At 44.0% G+C, this 22321-nt stretch overlaps 1 protein-coding gene across 1 annotated transcript in view; it reads left to right on the forward strand.

Annotated features, from left to right (window-relative positions):
- Positions 1–2131: 2131 nt before the first annotated feature.
- The window catches only part of LOC147106346 (carboxypeptidase M-like), a 76572-nt gene continuing 56382 nt past the window's right edge, over positions 2132–22321 (forward strand). Inside the window, exons 1-2 of the mRNA XM_086009376.1 lie at positions 2132–2304; positions 17532–17629. Of these exons, the coding sequence (XP_085865502.1) occupies positions 2139–2304; positions 17532–17629 (264 nt within the window). The 5' untranslated portion in view covers positions 2132–2138. The remainder of the gene's footprint in view (positions 2305–17531; positions 17630–22321) is intronic.

Here is a 22321-nt window from a genome sequence, read left to right on the forward strand (position 1 = left end):
ACCATGTTTGAAAGGAAGGAGAAACCGTGTCTACAATGCAACAGGTAAGTGTGGAACCAGGAGAAAGAGATGGATTGTGGAGGAGAAGTTGTGAAGTTTGAGGAGGATGGAATGGTAGACATTGTCAAAGGTAATGGGAAGGAAGAGAAGGGACAATGAACCGCTGTCAAGAGTAAAAAAAAGCTATTGGTGAATTTGACCAATGCAATCTGGGAGCTGTGGGTGGGGCGGAAGCTTGATTGGAGGGCTTTAAATATGGAATGGTACTAGAAGTAGAGGTGTGGTTCCAGGGTTTTTTTTTTAAAGACTGGAGCTGGGGCAGTAATTGGAGAATTTGTAAGGGTTGAGAGTAGTTATTTTGAGGCAAGGTTAATAATAGCTGTTTTTATAGAGCTCTCGGAGGTCTCAAGCCCATGTGTGATGAAAAAATCAAGTGGTGACCATGACTGGGAGTCAATATACAAGGTTAGATTGAGGGAGACGAGGAAATCAACACAGGAGTGGAAGAGGGAGCACCTCCCAAACTTGTGACTTCCACCGCCAGAAGGATAAGGGCAGCAGATGAATGGGAACACCATCGCCTCCAGTTCCCCCCCACCCCCAAGTCACACACCATCAAAACTTAGACATGTATCGCTGTTCCTTCAGTGTTGCTGGGTCAAAACCCTGAAACTCGCTACCTAACAGCACTGTGGGAGGCCCTTCACCACATGGGCTACAGCAGTTCAAGAAGAAGGCTCACCGCCACCTTCTCAAGAGCAACCAGAGATGGGCAATAAATATTGGGTTTGCCAGCATCGCCCACAGCCCAAGAATGAATTTTTATAAACAGGGACTTCAGGTTTGAGGGATGGGTGAAACGATCAGCGGAGGGTCGTTGGGGGAACTGTTGCGGCAATCCATCGCCAAGATCCACGATGGGGGGTTGGGGGCAGTGTGTAATGGCTAGGCTGAGGCAGAAGAAGGCAATAAGCCCGTCCAGGAGGGATTTGAATCTGGGATGGCATGGGGGCAAAGAGTTTGGTGGCAGGCGTAACTGCATGTGTGCCCAGGGGGCAAGGCACGGCGGAGGTAGTCAAGCCAGAACCATGTTCCTATAGCTCCCTTGAAAATACATTTCCCCTTTAGTCATTTCTGAATCACGGGCACTTACTGTACTTTAGTCTGCTGCAGTAAAAGTAGTGGAATGTTGGGTATACTAACAGTTTAATTTATGATAAGCCAGCATGTGACCACACTCTGTGTAACCCCTTTGCTTTCATGTCATTCAGAGCTGTTTTTGAACAACTAACTTTTGAAGGTGGAGAGGTTGGAGCTCTGTCGGGGTATTCGCCTTTTTGTGATAGGAACAACGAAAGTTAAGACATTAGACAGGTTAAAAAACGTTTTACAAAGAAGACCTTTCTGATGAAAGGTCATCGACCTGAAACGTTAACTCTGTTTCTCTCTCTACGTGCTGCCTGACCTGCTGAGTGTTTCCAACATTTGCTGCTTTCATTCTAGATTGCCAGCATCCGCAGTATTTTGCTTTTGAACATAGAAGGCAATATTAACCTGTTAGTCATGGAATTTATGCTTAAGGAGGTGACTCAACTTGGAGGTGACTCAACTTCGAGTACTACAGGACAGCAGACATGGCGACCTGCGAACTGACCTACAGCTATAACACCGCTACTAACAGCAACCGCACAGGCAAAACTGATGTCTTATCTCTCAAACAAAGGCAGTTTGTGTGGGGTGGGGGAAAGAGACTCGCCGTTCTGTGTTGATTAGTGCTCGGTTTGTTACCCGTTGACGGGTTGAACCTTTTGGGAAGTATGTATGGCTACTTCTGCTGTCAATCAAACGAGCCGGGTGCTGGTTGGTGAATCGCAGCAGAGCAGTCTGGCTTTTAAAGAGTAAATTGCCGCAACCCATCAGTAATGTGAGATGGATGTTTGCTTGAGGCGCTTTAGAAGAACAGCCAGGTAAGGAACACTTTTTCCAGTTACCTTTTCAGTGTGCTCGCCTATTCATTCCTCATTTGAAGAAGAATTAAGATTTAAAGATAAATTACAAGAATATTAAGGTTACAGATTTTTTATTGTCAAAGTTCGAGTGAACTTATATTTCTGTTCTTTCAAAGTTTTTTTTGAAAGATGTTCCGCAGCATAACGCTTCTGTGGATCTGGGTGATTATTCCCTTTACGGCCGCACTGGAGTTTAAATATCACGATGGAAAAGACTTGGAATCGTTTTTACGGGACATCAACAGAAAGTACTCGTCAATTACACACTTGTACAGTATTGGGACATCTGTGAACGGTGGGTATGGTATGCAGGCTTGTTGTTTTGAATGAATGCATTCATTGGTCGCGGATGAAAACTTTGGTGTACTGTTCTATTCTCTGTGCGAGATTTTCAGTTCCCCGGTTCTCTTTTTAAATTGCCTAATATTGCGAAATGTACTCAGTTAAGCAATGCACGTCCTGCGAAATACTCTTTAATTTAACGACCGGCTACTTACTGGGCATGTGATAACACACTGATTTGTAGCCAATCTTCTCTTACAAGTTTGAGGATATGTCAAGTGGTGGCAGAGTGACTTCTTTGCAAAGTGCACAGTCCCGTATTCATTCATCAGAAGCTATAAATTGGTCGTTGCAAAACTGATTTCTGCAAACATTCAATTCAACACACTTTTTTAATTTGTAAAATATTGTCAATCGATCGGTTTAAAGTTATGGTATACAATTAAGACCTTCATTTGCCATGCCCACTTTGAGTAGCATCAGTGGTGTAGTGGTCATTTTAGAGTAGGTAAACCGTACATGAGATTTTTCTTCGATAGCAAAATACTGCAGATGCTGGAAATCCGAAATAACAACAGAAAATGCTGGAAAAACTCAGCAGGCCAGGCAATACATTTTTACTTATTTTTTATCCACACCTTTGTTTTGGCCCTTCCCCCCCCCCCCCAACTTTTTTCTCTCCCACGTGGCAGCTGTCTCCCATTCTGCCAGCGCATTTCACACCTAATCTAGAGCCGTCTTTTGTCTCCACTAGTCCTATCACCATCTCATCTCGTTTTGAATACCTCTTAATGTCTCTTCACTTCTCTTTTGTTCTCTCTCAGCCCCCAAACTGGCCTCATTTCCTGTGCTTTTTCAGTCTTGACAAAGGGTTTGACCCGAAACGTTGACTCTATTTCTCTCCACGGATGTTGCCTGGACTGCTGAGTTTTTCCAGCATTTTCTGTTGTTATTTGAGATTTTTCTTCTATTGTTATTGATATTTATATGATCACTTCTTAAACATTTGTCCACTTATTACCAATTTCTAGGCTTTGGTCTCATTGAATCAATAATATAATAGTATTGTATAAAATAGGTTTTTAATATAGTAACTACTATAGAGGCTTATGTTCTTTTATTTCTGCTTTACGAACCAGAACTTAAGCATCCAAAACATTAAAAGTGGGTTTGCCCCATACGCCTTCAATTACATGCTGCCAAAAAAGTGTGCCAACTGAGTTTAATGTTAACATAGAAACATAGAAGATAGGAGCAGGAGTAGGTCATTCGGCCCTTCGAGCCTGCTCCGCCATTCAATGAGATCATGGCTGATCATCCAAATTCAGTACCCTGTCCCTGCCTTCTCCCCATATCCCTTGATCCCTTTAGCCTTAAGAAATATATCCAACTCTTTCTTGAATATATTTAATGAACTGGCCTCCACCGCCCTCTGTGGCAGAGAATTCCACAGGTTCACCACTCTCTGGGTGAAGAAATTCCTCCTCATTTCAGTCCTAAATGGCTTACCCCTTATCCTTAGACTATGACCCCTGGTTCTGGACTCCCCGGCCATCAGAAACATCCTTCCTGCATCTAGTCTGTCCAGGCCTGACAGAATTTTATAGGTTTCGATGAGATCCCCTCTCAATCTTCTAAACTCCAGTGAGTATAAACCCAATCAACACAATCTCTCCTCATACGTCATTCCTGCCATCCCAGGTATCGGCCTGGTGAATCTTCGCTGCACTCCTTCCATGGCAAGAACGTCCTTCCTCAGGTAAGGCGACCAAAACTGCACACAATACTCAAGGTGTGGTCTCACCAAGGCCCTGTACAACTGCAGCAAGACATCCTTGTTCTTGTACTCGAACCCTCTTGCTACGAAGGCCAACATACCATTTGCCTTCTTAACCGCCTGCTGCACCTGCATGCTTACCTTCAGCAACTGGTGTACAAGAACACCCAGGTCTCTTTGCACTTCCCCTTCTCCCAATCTATTACCATTCAAATAATAATCTGCCTTCCTGTTTTTGCCATCAAAGTGGATAACCTCATATTTATCCACATTATAGTGCATTTACCATGTTTCTGCCCAATCACCCAGCCTGTCCAAATCGTGCTGGAGTTTCATGACATCCTCCTCACAGCATACCCTCCCATCCAGCTTTGTGTCGTCTGCAAATTTGGAGACAGTACATCCAATTCCCTCGTCCAGATCATTAATATATATTGTGAACAGCTGGGGTCCTAGGACCGATCCTTGCGGTACCCCACTAGTCACTGCCTGCCACTCGGAAAACGACCCGTTTATTCCAACTCTTTGCTTTCTGTCCGCCAATCAGTTCTCTATCCAAGTCAATACCTTGCCCCCAATCCCATGTGCCTTAATTTTGCACGCTAATCTCTTATGCGGGACCTTATCGAAAGCCTTCTGAAAGTCCAAATACACCTTATCCACTGGTTCTCCCTTATCTATTTTACCAGTTACATCCTCAAAAAATTCCAGTAGATTAGTCAAGCATGATTTACCTTTTGTAAATCCATGTTGACTTTGTCCGATCCAGTCACTGCTTTCCAAGTGCTCTGCTATTACATCTTTTACAATGGACTCTAGCATTTTCCCCACTACCGATGTCAAGCTTACCGGTCTATAATTCCCCACCTTTTCTCTACCACCTTTTTTGAATAGTGGGGTAACATTAGCTACCCGCCAATCCATGGATACCGTTCCAGAGTCTATCGAGTTCTGGAAGATGACCAGCAATGCATCTACTATTTCTAGGGCTACTTCCTTAAGTACCCTGGGATGTAGATTATCAGGCCCTGGAGATTTATTGGCCTTCAGTCCCATCAATTTTCCTAACACCATTTCCCTACAAATACTGATTTCTTTCAGTTCCACCCTTTCATCAGACCCTATGTTCCCCGGCATCTCTGGGAGGTTATTTGTGTCCTCCTTTGTGAAGACAGAACCAAAATATGTATTTAGTTGGTCTGCCATTTCTTTGTTCCCCATTATAAATTCCCCCGATTCTGACTGCAAGGGACCTACGCTTGACTTCACCAATCTTTTTCTCTTCACATATCTATAAAAGCTTTTACAGTCAGTTTTTATGTTCTCTGCAAGCTTACTCTCATATTCTATTTTCCCTTTCTTAATTAATCCCTTTGTCCTCCTTTGTTGAATCCTAAACTGCTCCCAATCCTCAGGATTATTGCTTTTTCTGGCCAATTTATATGCCCTCTCCTTGGACCTTATGCTATCCCTAATTTCCCTTGTTAGCCACGGTCAGGTCACCTTTTTTGTTTTATTTTTATGCCAAACTGGGATGAACAAATTCTGTAGTTCATCCATTCGGTCTTTGAATGTTTGCCATTGCCTATCCACCGTCAACCCTTTGAGTGCCATTCCCCAATCAATCCTACCCAACTCGCTCCTCAGACCATCATAGTTTCCTTTATTTAAATTGAGGACCCTAGTCTCCGAGTCAACTACTTCATTCTCCATCTTAATGAAGAATTCGATCATCTTATGATCGCTCCAACCCAAGGGGCCTCTTACAACAAGATTGCTAATTAATCCTTTCTCATTACATAATACCCAGTCTAAGATGGCCTGATCTCTGGTTGGTTCCTCGACATATTGGTCCAGGAAACCATCCCGTAAACACTCCAGGAATTCCTCCTCCACAGTATTGTTACTCATTTGGTTGGCCCAATCTATATGTAGATTAAAGTCACCCATGATGACTGCTGTGCCCTTATTGCACGCTTCTTTAATTTCTCTTTTAATGCCATCCCCAACCTCCGCCTTACTGTTTGGAGGTCTATAAACCACTCCCACTACATTTTTTTCCCCTTAGTATTTCTCAATTCTACCCATACAGATTCCACCTCATCAGAGCTAATATCCTTCATTACAATTGTGTTAATCCCTTCTTTAACCAGTAATGCTACCCCACCTCCCTTTCCTTTTTGCCTATCTTTCCTGAATATCGAATACCCCTGGATGTTGAGTTCCCAGTCCTGGCCTTCCTTGAGCCACGTTTCCGTAATCCCAACCAAATCGTATTTGTTTACTTCTATTTGCGCAGCCAATTCATCCACCTTATTACAAATGCTCCTCGTATTAAGACACAAAGCCTTCAGGCTTGTTTTTTTAACGCTCTTAAACCTATTAGAATTATTATTTACTGTGGCCATGTTTGATTTAAAGCGTTGATTTCTCTGACTGCCACTTTTGTTTTTCTCCTTCCTATCTTTTGCTTTTATCCTTGTTTCCCTTTCCTCTGTCTCCCTGCTCAGGTTCCCAACCCCCTGCCATTTTAGTTTAAAAATGGCATTGAGGAAAATAAAGACGAGAGCCACTGTTATTAAGCCCAAAAAGGCAACAAAAGAACAAGCTCGAATTTGCAATGAAGTCACTTCATATCAAGCAGCTCTGTCAGTAGTCTATATCAGTAGATTAAAGAGGAGAGGAGTAAGAATTTAAAAGAACCCCCTGCAGTTTTCTGTCTGTATATTACTACTATGGTTGTAATTCATTGGGCAAATTATACATTCCATTAGAAGAAAATGTTCCTCAAAAAGGGATGAGCGGCAGAGTCAGTTTTAAGTACCTGTGAAACCCATGGCAGACGATGGGAAAGAGTTTGATGGCAAATGAATCAACCTTGACGCTGGTCAAGTTAAGCAATTGGCGCTTCAGAATCAATGGCACATAATAAAACGTGCTTATGTAACTCGATAGATTGAAGATACTCTACAGCAGAAGGTGGCCAGACCATAGGCCGGAGACTATATGCAGCCTACTAGCCCTTGCAATCCAGCCAATGATGCCCAGGCAACTTTGCGCTTGTATTTCTTGTTGCTGATTTGTCCTTTTTGAATTTCATGGCCTGAATATTTGGAGCAGGCTGTTGCCTTATTTTTCAGTAAATTCTGAATTGGAATACTAATATACATTTCTGTTCCTGCTAGTTAGGTGTTGGTCCACATATATTAAGAAGAATGTAGTATGAGCACATGAAGTTTTTGTATATGAACTTTGCTGATCAGAAAATAAATCCCACCAGAAAATTGGATAGGTTTCCAATGAGAGAGAATTGAGAAAACAACAAACAACTTCAATTTATATGGAACCTTTCATGGCCTCTGGACGTCCCAAAGCAGTTGCCAATTAATTCATTTTTGAAGTGCATTTATTGCTAATGTAGGCAAGCATGGCAGCCAATTTGCGCACAGTAAGGTCCTACAAATAGTGAATGAGATAAATAAATAGCCACCCAATCTGTTTTGGTCATGTTGGTTGAGGGATGAATGGTTGGTTGAGGGATGAATGTTGTCTAGGACACTTGGTTTAATCAGATTGTGCCACAGGAGCTATTATTTCCACCTGAACGAGCAGATTGAGTATGGTAGTGTTATTGTACACTCTATCCTACATTATGGTACGGACTAATAATCCAGAGAAAGGGAGTTTAAAATCTCACCATGGCAGTTTGAGAATTTCAATTCAGTGTGTGTATATATATATTTTTTAAAAATCTAGAAATAAAAAGCTGGCATCAGTAAATGTGATTATGATGCTGTCGGATTGTTGTAAGAACCCAACTGGTATACTAATGCCCTTTTTAGGGAAGGAGAACTGCTGTCCTTATTTGGTCTGGCCTATATGTAACTCCAGTCCCACACCAACGTGGTTGATTCTTACCTTCCCTCTGAAGAGGTCTAGCAAGCCACTCCGTTGTATTGAAACGCTACAAATAATAAAAATGATTGCAGCAGATTAAGATGGGCCACCACCACCTTCTCAGGGCAACTAGGGATGGGCAAACAATGGCCACATCCTGAGAATGGCGGGGAGGGGGAAATACCGGCGCTCAGTTTAAAGTCTCATCTGAAAGATGACATTTCTGACTATGCAGGACACCCTCAGGATTGCACTGAAGTGTCCGCCTAGATTATAAGCTTGAATCCTGGAGTAGGTCTTGAACTCACAACCTTTGTGACTCCAAGGCAAGAATGCTGGCAACTGAGGCAAAATGACAACTTGGCAATGTAGTAAGAAGCTGGGAGGTGGGGTTAATCTTTAAAAAGAAATAAATAATGGCTATTCATGATCTTAGAAATTCTTATATTCTTGTGTTCTGTATGTGTGCAGCTGTTAGGAGTAACCATGCTTAGTGGTTGTGAAACTGATGCTGAAGGAAGACTGTGTTTTTCTACATATTGTATCCTGTTTAGAATGTATTGTTGGTCTGGGCACTGGGCATTTATTTGTTTGTTTTCTTTTTAATCTTGCATATTTTTGTTATGGAAATGGGCTTTGATATCCCAATATATCCACTCCTCACCCCGCCCCACCCGAAAGCCATGTAATCTCCTGGGAGAGGCGAAAAACTAGATTTTTAAAAACCCAGGCCAATTAGGCGGGGGGGGGGTGGTAATCTGGAAATTTTCCCTCCGACCCCTTTAAGCGATCAAAACGAATCCAGGAGACCATTCTAACACTCTGATTAATGTTGTGCAGTACCTGCCTTTTGTACAAAGTGATCTCCGCCCCAGCCAGAAACGGGCCCCGCTCTCGCTTGACGGAATTTAGCAAATCAGTGTTCACCGCATGTGCCGTCAGCCTGTTCCAGACGTCCGCTATTCTCCGGGAATAGAACCACCTCCTAACCTCTAACCTAGCTCTGTCCTTGCATAACTTGAGAGTACTTTTTGAAGTGTAGTCATTGTTGTAGTGTAGGTAAAAGCAAGGCCCCATACACACTGCATTGAGCTAAATGACCAGTTCATGGGTGCCAGCTGTCCTCTGGTACCTTAGCCAAGTGGTCATTCTTCACGTGTGTAGGGTGAGTGTCAGGCTATTGAACCATCACAGCCAAGTGTGACTTATTGCAAGGGGGTTGCGTGTGTGACTCATTATGATGGAGAATAAAGGAAGGATAAGGTGCTATGAACCCCAAGCTGAGGCCAGATCTCCTTCCTCTTAACGTCTATATTTGCAGGGTCTGTTCCTCAAAAGTGAATGGAGGATATAGGTTTGCTAGTCTTCCTCGTGTTCTCAACCACTCCTTGTTAAGTGCTCTCTTTTGCAAAACCAGTGGCATGCACTGAGCAATTGACATTTGTGGCATGACATACACTCATGGTTGTATATTCACGTGGTATCTCTAGATGCTGGGAATATAGAAGCACGCATCTTGCAGGTGCTACACACGGATGAAGTTGGCGGGGAGGTGTACAGTTGAGGCTCCTACTGAAGGAGGTGGCTTACCCAACAGCTATTGGGGGAAACAGAACTCTTATCCTCTGCTGCATTTATTGCAGTGAGATTTCTGTGCCTCTCTCCTTGAATTGTGTCACTCTGCTGCCACAACTGCACCTGATATTTTCCTGTGCTCCTTTCAGCATATCGGCAGCAAAATGAGAGAGAGAGGAAAAATGATTTGTCCCATTAAGCTGCTGCACATGAATTTCCAGCTGCATGGCCATGTGCCCAATAGCCGGCAGCCCATATTGTGCTAATTGGCTGATTCAGGCAAAAGTGAGGCCCAGGCATGTGCTAACATTGCACTGCCTAACACACGCCAGGCCAACACAAGAATTGGCCTCCGAGTGCCTTATCCTGCTTCCCTTCTGGTAAAAAAAATCAAGCAATGCTATTAATATCTAACCAGAGAGTGGTGAGAATGTGGAACTGGCTGCCACAGGGAGTAGTTGAAACAAATAGAATAGATGCATTTTAGGGGAGGCTAGATAAGCATATGAGGGAGACGGGAATATGCTGATGTAGTTAGATGAGGAAAGACAGGAGGAGGCTCGAGTGGAGCATAAACATCGGCATGGACTGGTTGGGCTGAATGGCCTGTTTCTGTGCTGTGTATCTTATATAATCTTGTGTAATAACCTTCAATCCTTTTTCTCAACATCCAGCTGCCGGTTAAAGGTGCCAATTGAACCCAAATGAACTAATTGCATTCCCTTCCACATGCCCTCTTTCCTTTAGGGGATGGAAAGAGATTTTTCTCATCCCTATCTTTGCTTCAAGATTGTAAAATTTGCATTTGTGGCCTCTATTTCTATGATCATGATCTGATTTCAATACCTTATTTATATTTTTTTTAATAATGAATCATGTTGCCCTTTGGTCATCTTTTCTGCAGTGTATATAAGTTTAGTTGCTTGAGCCTTTCTTTACAATTAAGGCTCCTAGGGTCTGGAATCATCTTTGTCATTCTTTCTAATGCATCTATAATCCTTTTGAGTTGGGGTGATCTGGTCTCACCACAATGTTAATATAACTCCATCTGATTTCTAATCCAAAGCCCCCCCCCACAAAAGCATCCCAACTTCCCATATTCATAAATGACTCGGACTGATCAGATGCTTTTGGTGAGTTCACCCTTTTACTTTTTAGCTGTGGTCGGTGGGGACTTAAAAATAGGATTTTTTATGTTCCTGCATTACTATGATCCCAGAGTGCTGCCAGACTACTATAAAATGGGACCCTTTTATGCTTTACACATGTTTACTGTTAATTTACCTGTGTTCCTTGCTCTAGATTTATCCACATTAAAAATGGTCTGCCATATTTCAGCCCATCTACATAATTAGTCATAATGTCTCAAGTGTTCTTTCCACTCATTATGTGCCCACATGACTTTGTGCCATCAGCAACTCCGAACACCCTATTTTAAATTATTCACAAATTTAATGAACAACAGGGGTCTTTGAACAGATCCCTGTGGAAGTAATTACTGATGACTTATTCCTAGGCAGGGTTTTATTTTCCGTTTATCTCCACCCTCTGCCTTCTGTACTTTAGCCAATTCTCAATCCATCGAACCAGTTTGTCATTTATTCCAACAGTCTTGACTTTCCTACTAGGAACTTAAATCTAAGTGAACAACATCTCCTGCATCAATTAGCTTAGTTACCATCTCACAGAATTTTAGTAGGTTTATAAAACCATCCTAACTGCTCCTATACTCTTTAGAAATGTTCCCTTTAATTTTTTTTTTGGTTGCGCGGCCTATTCAAAATGCCACCCATGCTCGTTTTTTCCCATTTAAAAGCCGGTGAGCCGGCTGTGCAGGAGCTCCAGAGCGCGGCATGGCTGTGGAGCTTAAAGGGAATGTCGCTCTTCAAGTATTCATTTTCTGGTAACCCGTAGAATGACCACAAACATTGATGGTTAGCCAGTCTGTCATTATAGCATCACTACTTTTTTTTTTAAATATTGGAATTATGTTTGCTATCCTCCAGTCTTTAGGCATTATTTCAGCATTTATGAAACTCTGAAAACTATCTAAGTATCACTAACTTCTTCATTTAGTATCTAAAGGATTCCAGGATGCAAATGGTCCAAGAGCCTCGGGGATATTTAATACTTCCAGTTTTTGCAGAACCTATTTTTTAATTGGCTCCATATATTACAGATCACTTATCTCCATTTACTATGACTAGAATTTGTTTAGTCATCTTTTGTGAAAGCTGAAGAATCCATTCAATATATTTTGTATATCCTGATCCTCTGTAAACTTGGCTCTTGTATTACATTATTTGTTATTGGTGCAAATTAGCATATCCGATGATAACTGCTGCAGTATAAGTTCTTAAAAAAAAAAGTATGTATATGTAATTAATTCTCTTATGCATATCATGTTTGTGGTCACGATTGCTATATGGCATTTACCGAGAAGTACATTGGCGCATCAGGGTTCTCCTTGCATTCCTCCTTCGAACACACCTCTTTGACTAAGCTTTTTGTTATCCTTCCTAATATCTCCTTTGGCTTGGCATTTATGTCAGATTATGCCTCTGTGAAGTACCTTGGGACATTTTTCTATGTTATTGGAGACGTATGTTGTTGTTTGGTCTGATAGCGAACCCTACGGGCCTCAATCATAAACTAGTGAGTACTCCTGTTAAATGGATATCTGTGTATTTCCACAAAACAAACTAATGTGTGCCTGAATTATAATTAGCCCACAAGTAGAAATAAAATATATTGGTTATCCTACATGTTGCTCTGGTTCAATTATTACAAAAACCCAAAGGAAAGTTAAAGTTATAAACCTTTTTAGTGATGTTGTGATTTCACTGTGGCTCATTACTTTGGAAACTCTTTGTATTTTTACAATTTTGGAAACACAACAGTGTTGTGATCAATTTTTGCTATTTTTATGGCAAATGATTCCTGTTGAGACCCAACTGTTCTGGTTCTAAACCAATATTTTATTTAACGTCTGCAATAAGAAGTAACCTTGCATTCTTTTGGTGAGTCTGTTATTGTAAATGCTCATTAACAACCAAATTGATTCTTATTCATAAAAGGTGTTTGAAATGGCATTACCATCACTGAATCCCCCACTATCAACATCCTAGAGGTCACCATTAACCAGAAACTTAACTGGACCAGCCACATAAATACTGTGGCTACAAGAGCAGGTCAGAGGCTGGGTATTCTGCGGCGAGTGTCTCACCTCCTGACTCCTCAAAGCCTTTCCACCATCTACAAGGCACAAGTCAGGAGTGTGATGGAATACTCTCCACTTGCCTGGATGAGTGCAGCTCCAACAACACTCAAGAAGCTCGACACCATCCAGGACAAAGCAGCCCGCTTGATTGGCACCCCATCCACCACCTTAAACATTCACTCCCTCCACCACCAGCGTACCGTGGCTGAAGTGTGTACCATCTACAAGATGCACTGCAGCAACTTGCCAAGGCTTCTTCGGCAGCGCCTCCCAAACCCGTGACCTCTACCACCTAGAAGGACAAGGGCAGCAAGCGCATGGGAATACCACCACCTCCAAGTTTCCCTCCAAGTCACACACCATCCTGACTTAGAAGTATATCGCCGATCCTTCATGGTCGCTGGGTCAAAATCCTGGAACTCCCTCCCTAACAGCACTGTGGGAGTACCATCACCACACAGGCTGCAGCGGTTCAAGAAGGCAGCTCACCACCACCTTCTCAAGGGAAACTAGGGATGGGCAATAAATGCTGGCATTGCCAGCGACGCCCTGATCCCATAAACGAATAAAAACAAAATTACTACAGAATCTTGTTTCAATAACTTAGACAAATATGAGTATAGAGCAATTTATCTGTATTACAATGTATTGATTGATTAGTAACAGCAGATGGGATTGAAAATCTGAAAGGCAGTTCTGCATATTTGTGTTTTTGTTCCAGTTTTTTAATGGTAACCAACAGTTTTTGTATATGGCTTCTTACTTCCAAAAGTCAGTAGCAAATCTCTGCATGGCGTCACTTACTTGCTCTTTCCAGATTTTACCTTGTTGCATTATAGTTATGCTTCAGGAAGGTCCATGAATTCATCCCTAATTTGTATTGAGATATCTGCTCTCATTGGTGGCCATGAGCTCAGATGCCCTCTCTTGATTGCCTTCCAGTGATTTTTCTTTTGCTGGGAAGTGTGTGGAAGTTCAGGTGAGGACAGAATCCGGCTTGCCTATGATGCCACCCACGGTTGAGTTGACTTGTGGAACTGTCTAGACTCAGCCATGATGGGGGTCAGGTGGGGGGGGGGTTGGGGAAGGAATCTGTCCTTCTGGGACCAGCAGCAGTCAACAGCTTCAGGTGAGAGGCAGGTCAGGTAGCATCTGTGGAGAGAGAAACCGAGTTCGATGTGAAACGTTAACTTTGTTTCTCTCTCCACAGATGCTGCCTGACCTGCTGAGTATTTACAGCATTTTCTGTTTTTATTTCAGATTTTCAGCATCTGCAGTATTTTACTTTTGTCCAGGTTGATTAACATGGATTTTAATTAGTGAGAAGAAAATCAGTCAGGACTTGCATTCTAATAGTATCCAGTGATACCTGCTAGAAGTACATATGTATAGGTGCCAGGTAAGGAGAATATCAGGCTAATCTGTGATGCCCTGCAGCTGAATAACTAACTGGCTAGCAATTGCAGTCATCACTCACCTGAGAATACTGGCCAGTTGGGTGTTAGAAACTAGGGGTGCTTAAAAATGTATATGGCTACGTGAATAATACTGTGTTTAAATGATTGTATTAGTGCTCAAGACAAATAAAGGGTTATGCACAAGTTGTTTTACTGGAACTGGAAGTTCCATTTTCCTGGAGGCTTGTATTAGACTTTGAAACACAATGGGGGTGATTTTCACTCAGAAGTCAGGAAGGAGGCGGGACTACAACTTTTGGGGTTGTAGTCCCGCCTCCATCGAGATGCGGCCAATCCACGCGATTTTAACTTGATTGACCTTGTTGAGCCCGCCCAGCGGGCTCAGCAGGCCAATTAAGGACCACCCGGCAACAGATGACGTCACAGACTGAAATTTCATCTGTCAAGACGTTTTGACAGATGAAATATTAGTGTTTCACAGCTGTTTGAAGCTGTCAAACACTGATAGTCTTACTTCTAACCTGAGTCCTTCTACACAGACTCAGTTAGAAATCTCTCTGGCACAGAAAGCTGCAGGCTGTCACTTTTGACATCACAGCCATTCTGCTTTCTGTGCCGGTTAGATGATGGACTCCCGAAACCTAGAGGAAGGAAGGCTAAAAAGGTAAGTACAGGTAATTTAAACTTCTTTACACACTTTAGACACACCAAACACACTTACCTTTGCACTCATGCACTCATCACTCACCTGAACACTGACATCTCGACCCCTCCAAGTCCTTCAACCTGACGGCCCGATTCCTCTAACTTGGCGTGGTTTGGAGCCATCGGGAATCCCACAGTTCAAGCTTTAAAATAGGGATTAGGCTAAAAACTGCCTGTTAACTACCTGTTAACAGGCAGTTAATTGTCACTAATCCCTTCCCGCCTCAGGTAGGCGGGTCCCAGTGCGGGGCGGGTACCCGCCTCCTTTGAAACTTACATGGAGGCGGGTTGGGGGTGGGATGGTGTCGGGACCCCCGAATTCGGGACTTTAACCCCCGCACGCCTCCAATCCCGACTCCACGGGTCAGTTAAAATCGAGGCCAATGTCTTCAGTTAGTTAGATTAGATGAGGCATAACATCCTACACAGAGGCCCATAGTATGGCCTTGTCGGCTAACAACAGTCTGTTGTTTGTAAGTTTAGGATTTTGACTCTGTTGTTGTTTCTTTAATTTGGCCAATGAAGGCCCAACCTATGTTTCTTCCATTATTACTTATAACCATATTATAATACTAAGGTAGAATTTGGAGTTTGTTTAACAGAACTGTTTGCGAAGATAATTAAAAGTTAAGTAGTATAAAGGACATAGAATAGAAGGAATGTATGGGAGTTAAGGTACCATCTCAGGATGGAATAGTCTGTTAGATTAAGTGGAGATAGTTTGGATAGTGGCTGGTTGAGCAGACAGCTCTGGCTTGGGCCTCTGATTTAATGGCCCAAAGCTGTGCCTGGTACACGCACTGGCTGCACCAGGGGGGACAAGACAGGATGAGATAAGAGACTATTGCTTTGGAAGGAAAGGGCCGGATGAGATAAGGGAAGACAGTACTCAAGATGCTGTAAGGCTATGATTGGTCAAGTACAGAAAGCATGTGTAATGGTTGTGAAGGCCCCTTAAGGGAGGGTCTTCATCTGTCGGTTTAGACAAAGAACTCGACATGCCATTGGGCACCTTGTTTTAAGGGGAACATCTATAGGTTAAATGGTCTTGTCCATTATCCTACCTCAGGCACACCCCTAAAAAGAGAATAAAAGGAAGAGCTAAAGAACTCTTAGCTCAGACCGTGGAGTGGAAACGGTGGTCTAGCACTCTTCAGAGAGTGGACCCATGTGGACCCTAGTCTAACACTCTTGGGTAGTTCAGAGAGAGAGACACGTGAGACAAGGAGAATGAATAAGAGTTGTTTGTGCACGCCAGCTGTCTGTCCGATCATGTCCGGTACCAACTACTTGTCACGATTGTATACTTTTGGTGTATCACTAATGTTATATTCCATCCTAAACTCCAATTAAACACAATATACCCACCATATTGGTTTGCACTCGATCCTGTTTACCAGAGATATGTGAATCTCTGCATGGGTGAGGTACTGGAGGTGACTAGTGTCTGTGGAACCATATCCTAGCCATGGGTGAACATCTTTAAAGGAGGTGGGGAATAGAGCAAAATGTTCTTGGAGTTTTGAAGAAAACAAATTGAAAGGCTGAATACCCTCTTTCTTCTCGATAGCAAAATACTGCCTCTTTCTTCTCTTTTGTGCCACTCCCCTTCCAGAAAATTGCAAAAATAGAAATATCTGAAGAACTGCATAAATTGAACTGAGTTGCCTGGGAATGGGCATATTTTGCTTCAGTGCACATTCCAGATAATGCTTCACAATGATGCAAATATTCCTGATTTTTTTAACGGCCTATCAACACAACAACTTGCAATTATATAGCAGTTAATGTAAAAAGAAAGGATGCTTTATTGAGAGAAGGGATGAGAAGAGAAGAAAAGTTAAAAGCAATAAAGGAATGAAAAACCGCTGTAATTTGTTTTTAAAGACTATGGGCTACAAATTTGGTATTTCCCCGGGGGCGCTAACCTTTGAGAAGTTGGAAGTTTAGTGCCAGGCGCTAATCAATCTCACTGCCCGCTAAATTCAGTCTCGGCGCTCAAAGAATGCAGGGGAGCGCTAAATCAGGTGCTAATGGTGCAGGTGAGTGACGTTAGGCTCTAAATGATAAGGAATATGAGGTGTTGTGTAATTGGGAGTGAGCATTGGCGCAGGCGCCTTCCAGCCATTAAAGGGGAGGGTCACTGGAGTCTGCACACCAGCCCTCGGTGATTCGGGGAGCGCAGAACGGCGATATGCTGTGGGATGAAATGCAAATTCCTTTAATGGCCCGCAATACTCCGGGCACTAAGCAACCTTTATTTGGCTGCAGTTGCATCCTGCGCTCTCTGCCACTCATAACTGACCTCTGGAACGAGCTGGGGCGCATCCCTTTATGTAGCGCCCCGCCAGCCAGTTGGTTCACGCCTCCGCTCCCTGGCGCAGTCAGCACGAGGCGGTAAGGCGGGGGGCGCTACTGAAGTCTGCAGATTGGGCGCCGTTGCACACTCGCTGACGTCACGATCTGCATGGCGAAAGGTGCCGAGGCGTTAACTGTTATCGCCGGCGCTACGGGACTGGCGAATTTACCATGCGGCGCTAACTGGGGGCGCTAACATGCCGAATTTCTCCCCCTAGGTCTTTATGACCAAAAAGATTTGTGTTGCAAACTTTCCAGTCAATAAAGGGCTTCTTTTGTTTCTGATGTAGGCACTGATGTCTGGGTTCTGGCAATTGGAAAATATCCAAAAGAACACACTGTAGGGATTCCAGATATGAAGTACATTGGTAACATCCATGGGGATGAGGTAACTTATTTTTCTCTATTTAACTTATACTGTCCAATTTATTTTACATCAATGTTTTGCTGGAATTAAGTGTATGTCAAAAAAACAATTTTGGAAAAAATGCTTTTGATAAAAATTGTCACTCCAAAGTGGATTGGCCAGATTTGATTCCCTTTTATTCTTTCCTTTATCTAAAGACTCCATGTTGCAGCTAGGCACTGTCTACATTCACTTTCTAGCTAATATTGGAACAAATATTTAATGAAATAGTATAAAATTCATTTGCAGCACAGAGTCCAAATCTGCTGTGTGAAATATAAATAGCAGTTATTTGTTGCCACATATCCTCTCAGTTGGGGAAACAATTTAATTACCTAATTTTCCATGAATTCCCTTAGCTTTAATCTTTAAAGGGATACATGTGGACTAAATTACTACTGAAAATTCCAGTAAATTATTTTCACTGGACTGTCCTGGAAACTACATCAAAAGATAGCTGGAGATTTAGAATCATAGAATAATACAGTACAGAAGGAGGCCATTCGGCCCATTGAGTCTGCGCCAGCTCTTTTGAAGAGCAATCCAGTCAGTCCTACTCGCCTGTTCTTGCCCCATATCCCTGCAATTTTTTTCACCTTCATGTATTTATCCAATTCCCTTTTGAAGGCTACTATTGAATCTGTTTCCACCACCCTATCAGGCAATGTATTCCAAATCCTAGCCACTCGTTGCGTAAAAAAAGTTTTCCTCATGTCGCCTCTGGTTCTTTTGCCAATCACCTTAAATCAGTGCCCTCTGGTTATCGACCCTTCAGCCATTAGATACCGTTTCTCTTTATTTACCCTATCTAAACCCTTCATGATTTTAAACACCTATCAAATCTCCTCTTGGCCTTCTCTGCTCCAAGGAGAACAACCCCAGCTTCTCCAGTCTATTTGCGTAACTGGAATTCTTCATCCCTGGAACCATTCTAGTAAATCTCTTCTGTAGCTCCTCCAAAGCGTTCACGCCCTTCGTAAAGTGTGGTGCCCAGAATTGGACACAATACTCCTGCCGGGGTGAACTACTAGCGTTTTATATAGATTTAGCCATATTGGTAAAGGGGGTTAGCTTAGCGCACACAAACCTAACCTCCGCTGGTAGCATGCAGAGCAGGCAGATCATGACATCAATCAGCAAGCAATGCTGATTTGACGCCAGTGCTGCCATTTTGGAGCTCCATGCTTCAGCCTACACCCTCTCTTCACCTCCCACAGCTGAACACTCTTCAACGGCATGAAGGACCCCCCCCCCCCCCCCAACCACCACCAGCGCTATTTAAAGGGATCATCAACTACTTACAGGTTAGTTGCTGGATTATTTCTGGCTGTTGCTGCAATTCTACGCTTTTTGGGTGCTTTTCATTACTTGTTAAAAGTTTCAATAGTCCACAGGGAGTGGTCTGGCTGTTACTGAAGTACTTTTTTGGTGACTTAAAGGCTTGTGCACAAACCAGTTGCTTCCAGAAATGGGGGGCCTAGTAGGGTTTCCTCTTGGCATTGAGCATGGTGGGGGGAAAATGCAGAGGCCATGCAGAGAAGGGCAAGCTGCTAGAGGAGGAGGAGGAGGAGGGGCAGGATGCCATATCCACAGAAGGTCTTTAGGGAGCAGATCCATTGGGGAACAGATCGCTGGAGTGCTGTGATGCCCTGGAAGTGCCTTTGCACACAGGTATGCAGAGCCACGATGGCAGCAGTCTGAGCTTCCATGGCAGCAAGCTGAGATTGCATGACAGAAGCACTCAGACGTTGGGTGGATGCTGCTTGTGCTGCAATGGAAGCTGGGACAGTGACCATCAGATGCTGCATCCTGGTGGGCTCAACAGGTGCGTTGATGGAGGTGGCCTCCGTTCCATGTTGGAAAAGATGGGCTCCAAGCTCTGTGCAAAGCCCTGTGCCAAGTTAATGTTGGACTCCTCCATGCTCCTTGACCTTGAACGCAGGCTTTCCAGCAGGCTTCCCAGTGCACCAAGCATTTGTACACCCACCAGCCGCCTTCTGTAGCCTGGCCCATCGAAGTCCTCATCTGAGTTCTCTGCAGCAGAACTAGTGTGCGACCTTGCCCTCCGGTGAGCTGGCACCTGTGCTATCTTTTCCCCCAGCCCTGGCTCCAGCGCACTTGTGCCTGGTTTCTCACCATGTGCAGGTCCCACCTATCCTATCCTCTAAATGACATGCAGTTTCAGTATCTGAGCCAGTGGCTGCGTCTGTGAAATCGAGTGATGGTGTCCCTTAATCTTCACTTTCTTCTGGTTCTTCCTCCACTGCCTGGGCAGGTTCCAGTTCTTGAGTATCTGAAATGAAAAAGGGACAAGGGTTGGGTTGTGGTGAGGGGAGAGGAGAAAGTACGAGTGCATGCTTACACCATCAGCAGCTTGTACATCAGAAGAGATTGAGGGAGAAGTGGGACGAGAGAAGAAGAATTACGTATGCGGATAACCTCCTCTTCAATGGCTTCAGCCCTGCTGGTGGCTATGGCCTCAGCAATGGCCCTTCCCATAATGGCCAGCACCGTCTCCTACATGGAGGTTAGAACATGCAGGCGCGCCTTTCCCCCTCCGGTCAGTGAGTATCATACAATGGGGGAGAAATTCAGTATCGCCCCTTTTGGGGCGCCATTATCGACCGTGCGCAAAGTTTAACGCCTGGCGCTAATTATCGCCTCCGACGGCAAACTTGGAGGTGATTGGAGTGCTAAATCAGGCGCTTCACACCTGTCTTAAGGCGCAAAGGCCGAGGAGCGAGGCGCTACCTCAGAGCGCTGGCGAAGCAAGGAAGGGCAAATCAAAATGAACCTGCAAAGTGCTGCTCAGTACCCAAAACTCCTTCACACAACGTAGAATCTCTCCAGAAGTCTCTCTCTCTCTCTCAGAATGCATGGTGCAAAAATGTCACCAACAAAAAAAGGCAGGAAGCGGTAGCCTTTAAATAGCGCTCCCCCATCCCTTTCTAACTGCAAAACGCTCCCCTCAACCTGTCATTGCTAGCGGCAGGCAGTAAGGCAGGGGGCGCCACTCAATATCCAGTCCGGGGTGTTGTGCACTCAACTGACGTCACAATCTGCTGGGGCAGGAGATCGTGGCGGTAGTGTTTAGTGCTGCCGCAAAATGTCTAGTTAATTTCGCAAGCGGCGCAAACATTGCCGCGCCCGGGCGCTAGTTGCTTTGCACCCCATTAGCACCCTCTTAAGGCGCTAACAGGAGGTGCAAACAACTGAATTTTTCCCCCAATATGTTTGGGTGATGTGGCTGTCATGGTTGAATAGCTGGCAGTGTGTGCTAGCTGTGAGATGTGAGTTTGAGGCTTACAACAGTGCTAAGTTTGCATGGGTGAAATGAAGCATATGAATGTTGGGTATGAGTCCTGATTGATAGAGATTGTTAGTAGGTGAGTGATGGGGGTGTGGTGAATTGAGCAGTGGTTGAGGCTAGCGGTGCAGTTGGTAGATTATGGCATTTGAGGATTCATTCACTGACCTTGACCACTTGTGTGAGATCATTAAACTTCTTGCGTTGCACACGTGTGCTTGGAGCTATACACCTGGTATTGACCTCTTCCGCTACCTCTTGCCACTGCCTTCTGAGCATGTGTCTGAAAGGCTTCCGGCCCTGCTCAGGGTACAGGACATCTCTCCTCTGTCCCACCTCTTCAACCAAGACCTCCAGTGCAGTGTCCGTAAACCTTGATGCTCACTTTCTCGCATAGTCAGCCATGTTGATTGTTGCACAGCACATTATTCCCAATGATCTCAGCACCTCCAGCAGCCACAGTGCAGCTTTCTGTTTAAGTGGTGCAGGCTAGCTTTAAGTAGTGCTAGGCATCAACAATATTGAGGGGCCCCTACTAATGCGTGCAGCCAATGAACAGCGTGGTTAGCGCTGGCTGCACACAAAAATCATTATAATGAGCAGGCAGCACAAAGTTGGCATCCTGCCTGCATTCCACGGAACGGGCACTGGAAAATCATGTATAGAAACATAGAAACGTAGAAGATAGGAGCAGGAGTAGGCCATTCGGCCCCTCGAGCCTGCTCCGCCATTCAATGAGATCATGGCCGATCATCCAAATTCAGTGCCCGGTCCCTGCCCTCTCCCCATAACCCTTGATCCCTTTAGCCTTAAGAAATATATCCAACTCCTTCTTGAATATATTTAATGTACAGGAAACTTTGGTTTATCCAGAGGTTGTATGTCCGGAAACCTCGATCTACCGGCAGAAATCAGGAGCCGTTTTTAGGTTTTTTTCCTTCTCGTGGCTTTTTTTTCAAACAGTCAGGCTCTGGAAAGTCTCTCTCTGAAGCTGTTGCTAAGCTACAGAGATGCTGCCAAGGTACGGGCCGACTGTTTAGAAGCTGTTGCTAAGCAACAGTGTTTGTTGTCAGATACGGAGATGAAAACCTCCGTATGCTTCAACATTAACGCTGGTATGTCCGGCAGTTTTGATAGATCGGCAACAGCTCGGTCCCGTCGGTGCCGGATATAACTAAGTCTCCTGTATTGGCCTCTACTGCCTTCTGTGGTAGAGAATTCCACAGGTTCACCACTCTGGGTGAAGAAATTCCTCCTCATTTCTGTCCTAAATGGCCTACCCCTTATCCTTAGACTGTGACCCCTGGTTCTGGACTCCCCGACCATCGGGAACATCCTTCCTGCATCTAGTCTGTCCAGTCCTGTCA

This window comes from Somniosus microcephalus, chromosome 16 (assembly GCF_052327205.1).
Source record: "Somniosus microcephalus isolate GS21.2 chromosome 16, FLI_Smic_1.0, whole genome shotgun sequence".
NCBI classification, from domain to species: domain Eukaryota; kingdom Metazoa; phylum Chordata; class Chondrichthyes; order Squaliformes; family Somniosidae; genus Somniosus; species Somniosus microcephalus.